This window comes from Durotheca rogersii (genome assembly GCF_024521655.1).
Source record: "Durotheca rogersii strain YMJ 92031201 chromosome Unknown GGS23scaffold_8, whole genome shotgun sequence".
In the NCBI taxonomy this organism is placed as follows: domain Eukaryota; kingdom Fungi; phylum Ascomycota; class Sordariomycetes; order Xylariales; family Xylariaceae; genus Durotheca; species Durotheca rogersii.
The window spans coordinates 1560614-1571590 of NW_026251239.1; the positions used below are offsets into that span (position 1 = coordinate 1560614).

General features: G+C 51.7%; 3 protein-coding genes across 3 annotated transcripts; 1 reads left to right on the plus strand and 2 right to left on the minus strand.

Moving 5' to 3' along the window:
* Positions 1–2110: 2110 nt before the first annotated feature.
* On the minus strand, positions 2111–2902 carry GGS23DRAFT_596455 (uncharacterized protein; the record flags this gene model as incomplete). Its single annotated transcript, XM_051518481.1, has 2 exons — positions 2111–2720; positions 2763–2902. 2 exons carry the CDS (start codon positions 2900–2902, stop codon positions 2111–2113), a joined length of 750 nt encoding a protein of 249 aa, XP_051372681.1.
* Positions 2903–4111: 1209 nt separating this feature from the next.
* GGS23DRAFT_566137 (kinase-like protein) lies at positions 4112–6474 on the plus strand. Its single transcript, XM_051516256.1, has one exon. It carries the CDS (start codon positions 4131–4133, stop codon positions 6336–6338), a length of 2208 nt encoding a protein of 735 aa, XP_051372682.1. The 5' UTR covers positions 4112–4130; the 3' UTR covers positions 6339–6474.
* A 2890-nt stretch (positions 6475–9364) lies between these two features.
* Positions 9365–10767, minus strand: GGS23DRAFT_596457 (uncharacterized protein; the record flags this gene model as incomplete). The annotated part of the gene is made up of 3 exons (XM_051518482.1): positions 9365–9892; positions 9955–10049; positions 10134–10767. The coding sequence occupies 3 exons, from the start codon at positions 10765–10767 to the stop codon at positions 9365–9367; spliced, it is 1257 nt and encodes a 418-aa protein (XP_051372683.1).
* Between the last annotated feature and the right edge of the window lie 210 nt (positions 10768–10977).

Below are 10977 nucleotides of genomic sequence, written 5' to 3' on the forward strand. Positions count from 1 at the left end.
CGCTTCAACGCGGTCGGTTGGGGGGACTGGTATCATGCCACCGATATCTGTTTTGGTTCTTGTTTCTGTTCTGTGTAAATACCAACCAATGCGGGCCCGAGAATGGCAGAATACCCTGAGGCGGGCGATTCCCAATGGGAGAAGAGGAGCTACGAATATAGTTCCTTTTTTTTCCGGGAAGCAAGAAAGAAGCCTTCAGACATGTGATGTCTGTGGCCAAGTACTTGTCTGCTGTGAGGGTATCATTCCCCGACTGTAGCTATCACGTTCTACAATAGGTATTATATCACACGGGGGATGAGGCGGAGCGGACGTCCCGTCTCACGCCACGCCACGCAAACGCTGCGAACCACCAGACAGGGGAGCAAAACCCCACTCTAATACCTATATTTCGAGCTCCTCCCCGTGCCGTGCCGGCACCTGCTGTGTCGCAGGATCCCGACCACGCGAGTCGTTGTCGTGGTCGGGGAGGGGGGAGGGGGGGAGGGGGGCGACGCAACGGCAAACGTGAGGGGCCGGGCGCTCGGCGACGTATGGGTCGGACGCGCGGAGAGCAGGTAAGGAGGCGGGAGGAGCATGCCGACGGGTGGGTCAGGCGTAGTACTGCCTACCCTGGCTGGGGCGCGACGGGGCGGGCCGGGGTGGGGAGGGGTGTGGGACTGGTTGACGACCCCCGGGGTTGCGGCAGGGAAGGGGGGTAGGTGGGAGTGGATCGGTGCGGAGGGGAATCCGGGGGGGGCGAGGGAGGAGGGTGCGGTGCGGTGTGGGAAGGTGTTGGTGTTGCGGTGGAAGTCGGGTATTTGGTAGGTAGGTATTCCTGCGGAGAGAGGTGGTTTAAGGTAAATATACCAAGTATGAAGAGTAGAGCGGTTGTGGTGACTACCATGGCGGAGTCAGGGCTTTGGGGATTCTATTATAGTGTCGAAGTAAATCTTTCCTCTTGAGTATAGTATCGACCCAAGCACGTAAGATAGGGTTGCGGCCGAGTACCACGAATACGAGCGTCTACATGATTGCCGCTATTCGAATCCAGGGGGAAACCAAACAAGGGGTGTTATCATTGAGTTCAATAGGGGCTTGCCGAGAGGCTATGGCTTCTCCAAGTAGGTATATTTAACCCCCAACCTTAGACTCGTAACCCTCTTAGTCAGGTTGACCTTCCTGTCTATCTCTTGTCTTAAGTTAGAAGCATGGACATGGAAAATCATACGCCGATATCTATCCCGCATATCTGTATACGGGTATGTATATATGGACTGAAAGGCGGCGGCATAATAATATAACTGTGAAGTTCACCTGCTTGGTTAAAAGAAAGTGCAACCTTGTCGTTTTACCGTAGACGATACTTGAATCTCCCACCTCTTAAGCTAGATGTGAGAAAATTTGGCAAAAGTAATGGCAATGGATTAATACGCCATGCTGCGGAAATTGCCCCCATAATGGTAATATTACTTAAGGGGACATTGCGTTTTGGCTAGTGCTATGAGTTGCACCATGCTGCTTCGGTTTCTAGCAGGTCTCAAATATCACTTGTTGATGCTGTCCCTTATTCGGATATACAACTCTGGGCATTTCTTGCCGGGTAGGCACGTTGCCTTCGCTCATGATCAGCTCCCTAAAGTTGGCAGTCATCGCCGCGATTCCACGGCGACGAATGTCTACGCGCGGGGAGGGATTCGTGTCGGGGGCAAGATGTGGTGGTGCTTTGGGATGCCTACATAAGTCGTTTTCACTAATATCGAATCGTCCCTACATGCTCCTACACGCTATTACTATGCTTCCTTCCTAGGTAATATTCCCAGTAGCGGAGTCGTGATCACGTAGCAGAATTAAGTCGGCTTGGCGACAAGAGGCTCAATGAGATGACTATCTAGTTACGAATGCCCCAAATTTGGGGATTTAAGGAAGCACGAGCCTCCCTAAAACGTAAAGAATAATAAAATAACTCTGAGTGGTGGTACTTGTCCGTGCCCATCGTGCGTACGGGGTGGTGCAGAGCGAAGTTGAAGAAGATAAAATCCATCCACCAAAACATGCTTCATCCCGTCAAGTACAACTGCCATAGCCACAGTATGCAACTAAGCTGGATATAACAACAATCTTGGCAGGCCTAGTAGCGGATTTCCGCGGGCACAAATGTCTGCTTCTCCGTATCGTACCAGAAGCGTGCCTCCGGCTGACCTGATGGTGCGAGGACAGCATACAGCTGCAAACTCGCGCTCCGCGTATATCTAATGACATAGCCATGGTCCCTAGTAAGGTGATTGTCGAAGTCTTCCTTGTAAACAAAGCCATCCGGGTGCTCCTTTGGGCAACCCGGCTCAGGGCAACCATACGACAGAGCCGAAGTCTCCGGTGCAGGGACTTCTGAGATAACGACCGCGGTCGAAGTCGCGGCAGCCTGGCCTGACGCGGTACCGGGTTGTGTAAATGCGTCCACAGCTGTCTTCCCTGGGCAGTGATTATGGTGCTGGAAGAGGTGGTCGAGACGGCGGAACCCTCTCTCGCCCCGGTGCTTGTCACAGTGTTCGCATGGATACTTCGGGATGTCGGCGGACTTCGACGTGATGTGTCGCTTGAGGGAGTCGGATCGAGAGAATGTTTTGCCGCAGGTACATGCATACCGATGACCTTCACGCTTGCCGTGCTGTGGAGGAAGATCCTTGGCCTTGTGTGTGGTAGGAGAGTATCCGTCATTGGCGAGTTTGATCTTAAAACAGCTGATTATACTCAGTCAGAAAAAGAAAAAAAAAAAAACTTACCCCACGCCAATAACGGCGTCGGGCATCCCATCTGCTAGGGTGGGTTGAGGGAGAGTGGCTGCATTGCCAGCAGTAGTGGTGACTAGAGCGTTGCTAAACACGTCGGTGCCTAGCCGAAGTACCTCGTTGTAGCTGGCCATAACGATGAGTCTCTGAACTTTTGAAAGAAATAGAGGTAGGGCAATTGGATCGGCTAAACAGAGCTAAAGAGAAGACAGAGGAGAGCCGGGGGATGGCTGTGGTTATGACCAAAGGTGGTAACAGCCTCCTACCCGCATCTCACTCCCTGGTCGAGTACATGAGGGCTACTTAGGAATACCCAACTCTACACCGTCGGGTGGAATACTACCTAGCCACGCAGTAGGGTGGAAGAACCGCGTGATGAGGTTCAGCCGCCTACACACATGAGAGCTAATCACTAAAGGACTTCGATTCAGGGGGGCAGTCGGCTTGACGGTGAATGGGCCAAAGTGCAAGCCACTTCCACCCTACTGACAGGGGTAACTGTTGAAAAGCGGGATTGTGCGACGCTCTCCATCCGGAAGCATCCTCTACGGCCTTCTCTGCGTGGCCGCCAGCTCGGCTACACCCTATGGATTACCTAGGTACGCGGTAGGAGTCATATAATCTCATGTGGCCACGCTGTCGACTCTCGCGAGCCTCGCAGCGCGCCGACCGGACGAGTCCTCAGACTCGTGGTCTGCTGGCGTTTCTGTCAATCTTCAGCGCGGACGCTAACGGGTGGGACGGGAAGCCAAGCATCCGGTGCGCTCTACGGACGAGGCTTGGGACCCGGCCTGTCGTCCCCCTGTAGGCGTCGAAGCGACCCGGACTAGACTGGGCTGCAGCCGAACCTTTCCCCCTTCTTCTTCACATGCCCGGACGAAGAAGAAGTAGAGAGTGTGATAGACTGTGCGTGTAGTAGAGCCCTGGTTGGCACCAAGGCTTAGCACGTGATCAACCTCTCAGCACTTGTGGAGGTTAGGTTAACTGTTGCAGGTGCGGCCTGGCAGGGGCGGACTTTCTTCCTTTTCTCTTCGTACAGCTTTAAATCGTCAATACACGGCTTTCACGTAGCGACTAGCCCTTAAAACCGTAACAAGGAGTTATATATAAGTGGCTCTCTACGTAACAAAATAAAAAGACCACTTATTATATTATAAATAAGTAATGTAAAGATAATATTAAATAATAAAATAAAATACTTAAAGTTAAAAAGATAAAATAAAAATTTTAAATAAAATAAAATAATTATAAGAGTAAGATAATAAAAGAAAGAGAAAAATTTAAGATAATGATATTATAAATATACTAATTATCTTTTAAATAAACTAAAACTCTCACGGCCCCCCGAAGCGGGGCTCTGGCATGCTAGTTAGCATAGTCAACCTCTCACCTAACAACATGGCGACCCGGCAGAATGCCGTCGAGGATGCGAAGGAAATGCAAGCATCCGTTGCGCAGGACTGCGTCGAGTCTGGAAAAGAGCCGCCTCCCTATCTTCTTTTGGAACTTATCGGCAAGGGAAGCTTCGGTCGCGTCTACAAGGCCCGTGGCACCAAACCCGGTCAACTCGTTGCTGTCAAGATCATCAACATCGAGAACGGGGATGCGCTAGACCCTAGCGCGGACACATTTAGTGATATTCTCAAGGAAATTGAAACTCTGAAGCTCCTTGATAGTGGTGGAGCGAAGAACGTAAATACCGTGGTGGATGCCCTCCTCGTTGGCCATACTATGTGGATGGTCACAGAGTATTGCGCTGGCGGGAGTGTTTCAACCTTGATGAAGCCAAGAGGACGTTTACCAGAACAGTGGATTATTCCTATTCTACGGGAAGTTGCCGAAGCTATTTTCTGGGTTCATAAGCAGGGCATCATCCATCGGGATATCAAGTGTGCAAATGTTCTTGTCACCGAAGTGGGCAGCGTGCAGCTCTGCGACTTCGGGGTCGCCGGGATCATTCAGAACAGCTTCGACAAGAGGAGTACCATCACAGGTTCCTTACATTGGATGGCACCCGAACTCTTCAATCCCGCCGTGAGGTACGGTACTGAGGTTGATATTTGGGCCTTTGGGTCGATGGCCTATGAGGTCGCCTCTGGGCTGCCCCCCAATGCCGCGTTCAGGGATATCCCTCGGTTTGGCGCCTATCTAAAGAACCACTGCCCTCGCCTTGAAGGTGACCAGTACTCTCCCGGACTGAAGAACCTGATCGCCTGCTGCATAGTCGAGGATCCTTCTCAGCGCCCTCCTATTGAGCAGCTCCAGCAGCATCCTTATATCTACGGCACTGAGATGGACTACCCGACTGAGTCGTTGTCTAGGCTTGTGCACGCCTATAAGCTCTGGGAAGCTCAAGGAGGGAGTCGTACATCCCTCTTTTCCCTAGGCGGTGCGCAAAGGGAGCCCACCTCCGATTTGCCTTCGCTTATTTCTGATGAGTGGAATTTTAGCACTCTAGACGATCTGGGTCAGCTTGCCATTCCGGATTCACTTCAGTCTGTGCTCGAGGCCTACGACACTAATGTCGATGTTCGGACCAAGCCTTCAAATCCTTATCCCCGTCGGCGAAAACCGCCACCGCCAAATATCAAAATGCCAGTAGCCCCGTTACAAAGGCTTTTCGACCCAAATACCACGTCCAATTATCAGGATAACGCTCGTGATTTCTACGCGAGGGGACCGATGACGTCTGAGCTTCCACTTCGTGATGGCACTCAAAATGTTCGAGAATCCCTCATCGACTTAGACGCCGCTCTAGGTGACGTCGTACCTCAATCTGCAGATCTGTCAACCGTCAGACCCTTGACTAGGTCCCTCTCAAGCGACCTGACAGATGCAGGTCGTCGCCGGACCTTGGATTGGACCTTTCCAACGGAAGCGCCTGTCTCAGCGACCCCCGGATTCCAGCATAGCCCTGATCCTGTCAACAGTGACGGGGAACCTACCCTAACTCAAGCTCAGAGAGGTCTGGTTGCCGAATTCCCCCCCGACAAAATGGCATCGGACAACCGTGCGTCCGCTTTTAGCATTATCGATCTTGATGCTAGTCTACCTGATGATTTGCGAGAGACCTCCCGGCCATCTACGGCGGACTCAGATACTCCATCTGACATATGGCGTACACCCTTTGATCTCGAGAAGCATACGCCTAAGCCGTATCCATCAGCCGTGAGAGAACCGTCTATTTACATTGGCGATGGCGATTTTAGCGTCAGCACAGCTGTCGATGTGCCAGAGGAGCCAAGCCAGACCATGATCTACAGCACTCGCCAAACCAGCCAGCACCATCTACCGGCTATCGACAGCGAGCGTGATGAACCATCCGAAATCTCAGGGGAGAGCATCAATGTCAGACAAGATAGGCCTGCAGCGGTGCAGTTACCACCCCTACCGGAACCGCCAACAGCGGGAGTAATGCAAGGGACCGAGGCTGGAGAAGATGTCAAGGGTGAGCTGTTGCGGCTGATCTCCAGTTTCAAGGATCATTTAGGGTCTACAAGGGACTTTCTGGAGACCCTGCCAGTTCGCAGCGGACATGTTGTTCAGAGGCCCCCCAATAGTCCAGAATGACGGGGTATTCGTATTGAGCTCAAATATTGTTATTATTGGATAGATTAAAGACTGGATAGCTGGGAGCGTGGTGTATAAGATGAAATGAATACCTATATGGAGATAAATGTCAACCTATAAATAAACCAAAAGCAACTCGACGGACGCGACCTTCGACTACGACTGTTTTAGCTCGCTACGCTACTACGGACTCTTCGCCGGCGAATGCCAGTGCTAGGGCCGGACGGCGGGCCAGAGCCTGGCGCTAAGCCGCGCGACCTCTCGCTACGGGCTCCTAAGCGCGCTAGCCGCTGCCGCCTTCTGCGTCCTAGGCCTGCTGTGGCGGGTGTGAGACGGTATGGCTCTAGACCCGGCGCAGGATCGCGATCTTCTCGAGGTTAGATATTAGTTGGTGATGATAGGAGTGTGCCACAAAGCTTCAGGCATCTCCGCGTGCGTGTCGCTAACTATCGCCGGCTCAGGGACTCGGATTGTGCCTAACTCGTGCTAGGCAGGTAGTATCTAAGTAATTCCTTTTCTTTCGAGATTAGGGAGTGAGATAACTAGTAACTTATTACATGTGCGGCTTTAACCCCTTTCCTATTCCAATCCTTCTCTCTCATTTTTTCCGATCTTGATACCGATTATTTTGATACCAGATTAACTAGGGAATATACCCCTTCACGAGCTACCTAAATTGAGCATTACGTTTTTTCAACTACCGTACTGAAATAGGGAAGAGATTAATAGCGAAGGGAATTATCGAAGATTGAAACTAGCTAAGAAATTAAAGGGTATTTAAGGAAGGATGTCGCGTTAAAAGGTACGTCCGCAGGTCTTAACGCGGTAATCCATAAAGGGGTAGCCTACAGAGGGGTACACCAGCTTATCCGGCATAAAGGATAGACTTATATTCTCGGAGAAACCCTTTGGTATCTTTATTCGGTTACGGTAGTATTTTGTTAGCTTTAAACTAGTTATTAGGTAATGTCACGTAGAGGTTGCCCCTTAGCTTTACACCTCTTCGTTACTTACCTCAGCAACAGGAACTCCTATATATACGCTCTTATTACTTCCATTCCTTTAGTTAGTGCTTAAATAGAACAAGACCTTTTCTCCTTTTGCTCCTCCTCCCGTTGCTCGTGAGATAGCTCCTCGCGCGCGCTCTCGCACCACACATAGCTCCTTAGATCTACGTAACAAGTAATTATTGCTTTTTCGCCTTAGCTACCGGGAACGGATGTTAGCTAGGAGGTGACTTTACGTTCAGATAGGGACTCGTCCGGGGCGGCGACGCCGTTCTTGCTAGGCCTTTTTAATAGAAGAAACTTTTTGTTTAGTATATAGCACTAGAGAACTGTGAGACTTGATTCGCACCCTGCACATTTCCGAGGGAGCCACAGATTTGGTCTTCATGAATCACGGGCCACAAAGCTTGTAGTTCGTCTGGCTATTAATAGCCTCGTCGACTCGGGTAGCAATAGGCGGATCCGGACACACGCTCCACACTATTCTCTCCAACGCCTTCCCACGTGGATGTAGGAATGATACAACCGCTAGCAGCAGCCTAACCGGGTTAGGACCCGATGATACTACGTAAGGGTATGTACAACCGTGGAGAGTCGGACACATCTCGAGATCGGGTCCCGTCCCAGGTACCAGGAGCTGTGCAGTTGCAATGCGTCGGTACATGTCCTAACGTATCGCAGATTGTGATCTTCAGTGTGAGAATACGAAGGTAGGACAAGGGTGAGGCGATGTGTGGGCCTTTTGTTGTTCCTTGCCCGCAAACGCGTTGGGTGGTATTCGTGATTTACCGATTTCCTTCTGGATCCTCCCTTTGCACGCGAAACCTTTCTAGCTAGGTACCTAGTTAACTCACCACGGCTTCCGACAGGCCTCAACGCCAATTCTGGAGTTGAAGATCAATACAAGTTCATAGCACGAATCGAAGTGGATAAACAGGCAATATATCCTTGTCTTCGCTATGTAACTAGCGTTAGCGCGAGCACAAGACATACTTAACCATGATATGGACTACTTTCCTCCCTCCTGTTAACGTTGAAGAGGGATTAAGCGGGGATGTCGTTGATTAAGATGTAGTGAGACATCTCGCTTACTTTAAAAGCGATCCGGATTCTTGGGTCAGGTGTGTCGACTTATCGGGTCGAAAGGTTGTGGAGAAAGAGAAGGCGACGGGACTGGAAGCCCCAAATGGAGCCTGCCTGGACGATACTAAGCCCCGGATATGGAGTAGTTCGGTTGAACGCTGGCCCGAGAGACAGGGGAGACGTGGGGAACTGCTCCGTGCCGGTTCGTATAAGAGTTGACTACCGCACACTTGGCTCACTTGGTTCACTTGGCTCACTCAACTCGCGTGGCTCACGCATGTAGGCGCTTCGCCTAACAGAACTAGGTAGGTAACAGAAGACGCGCCCAGGACCCGAAGTTGATCCATCCTCGTCCACCTCGCTCAATCCCCCACGAGAAGTCCCACAAGCCGACGGAAGACAGAATCCGTGGTTGATGTGACCGAACATGGCCCCCATGACCCCCGCTTAGTTTGGCTCCTCCAGGGCTAGTGCCAACAGCCCCGGATTGCCTACCAGGGGTTCAACCGAGTATTCAAGCCCCAAACATTCTACTACCTAGGTACCTACAGCCCACTTGAACGGGCGCTAAACGAGACCTGAGCAAGGCATGTACCGGCTGCCATAAGGTAATTAAGAAGATATTTTTTGAGACACGAGCACGGCAGCGTTAGATACGCTGGTTTCTCGTGCGATTTAATATGCAGTCCCTAAAAATGCCATCTGGGATGACAACTAGTCGAACTCTGACGTAGGGCTATGATGTCGGCGGATGTATTGACGGTGCGGAGTCTTTCGGCAACGGTTACTTCGGCTGGTTAGGAGGCAGGTTTTAAAGACTCTGGAGTAGTATAGCCACTAGGGTCCCTTGTAAATAAACGCTACTGTGGTGAAGTAGTATGGTATGCCTCCGAGGCATAAACCACACACATGTGCCCTGCCCAGCCATGCTTCGCCTCATCTATGTCGCCATACAATTTTGCTTTCGTCACCTCTGCTCCAATAGCCCGAGCCACCCTTTTGCCATATATTTGAACGCTCTTTGAACGACTCGTACATGGCGTCATATTCCTCGCCAGTATATTGAAGTTCAGAACCCTCTGGGACATTGTCAGATAGCTCGAGCATGCCATATCTCTCGAGGCGATCCCAATCCCAGAACACATAAGCCCGCTTTCTCAACCCAAAACTGTTTACGAGCATGACCCACGCGCAGCGGGGCCAGACGTTGAAGGCTACACGCCATGCTTCAAATGGGCCCTTGTCGGTATCCTGGCTGTCAAGCACCGGAAACAGGGTCGTCAGGGCCTCGTCGGTGTATTCGGCGAGTGGGATGACATCATCCAGACCTTCCTCGGACGGAGTGCAGAGCGCCTCGTAAAGATCAGCGCTCCCAGCACCGAATGTAGACTTTAATAGAGCCTTTTTGGTTTCGTACGAATTCTCATTTATCAGTCTATAGATGAAACCAATGCCCTGCGACAGCTACGATCCTTGCGCATGAGCAATTAGAGCAACGGGTAGAGCAGAACTGGATTGCGGCTTACCCAGAGTTGCCTCCAGCCATTTCCGTCGCCAGCCGTGAGATAGTCGATTCCCAACTCGCCGAGCTCGACATCATGAGCGAGAACGTCGTGAGAAGCTGTGAATAGAAATCAGAAATGGCGTCGGAGGGCTCGAGTGCCTATCGTCCGAGTCGCTCGCTCGGGAACCGGGCGCAACTGACCTTCGGAAAGCTGACGCTCGAGAAACTCCAGAGCGCAGCCGAGCTGCTCGTTTTCCCAAGGTGCATGTTTCGACAAGAACCGCTCCTTATCACTCCCATCGAGCAATTCTGCGGCAGTCGACGGTGTGCTGGTGCGAAAGAGGCAGAAATACAATTCGACCCTGTAGAAGGCTCGGCAAAAGCGAAAGTACTCTGCTGATGACAAGGAGAGGCTGCCGGATATTCGCGACCCTTGGTCATTAGAAAGACAAGTCCATGAGCTGTTGGCGAAGGTAGTGGCCAAGCTATGGGTCGCTTCGTGCATATTTCCCATTTTCGCCAAAAGCGGAACCGACATCGTGCGCAACCGGTCGGCCAGTTTGGACGGTTCCGTATACAGCGTTTCGAGCAGCTCCTGGACCGCGGCTCCGGTTCGTGGATTGAGCCGCGAGGCTTCCAACGCGGCGATTGAGTAAGGGATCAGAGCTGGCGTGACTTGTTGCCGCAAGATATCGGCCGCGACGCCCGGGTTCTCCCTAAAGCACGAGTAGAAATAGCGGCAGGTGAGGAGGCAGGGCAGCAAGGAGCGCATATTGCCTAGATCCCGCAACACCAAGACTATAACCTCGCAGGGGAGTTTCGTGATGGAAGACATTGGTGCAGCGTATGGTCGAGAGGTTGGGTGTCGGGAACATGGCGGGTTGTTCTTAGGTGCTTTGAGAGTTGGCTTTATTTCCAGTTCCGCCAGCAGGCGAGGCCAGTTAGGCCAGGTGGCAGGACGGAGGCGCGCGCTTGCACACATTACCAGCGCCAACTTATCCAATAACAGGGTTAGCATCGTGACTTCGCCCGCCTCAGTTTGGGA

Coding starts and splice junctions, on each gene's coding strand:
- GGS23DRAFT_566137 (XM_051516256.1), top strand. CDS start 4,131: ATGCTAGTTAGCATAGTCAACCTCTCACCTAACAACATGGCGACCCGG.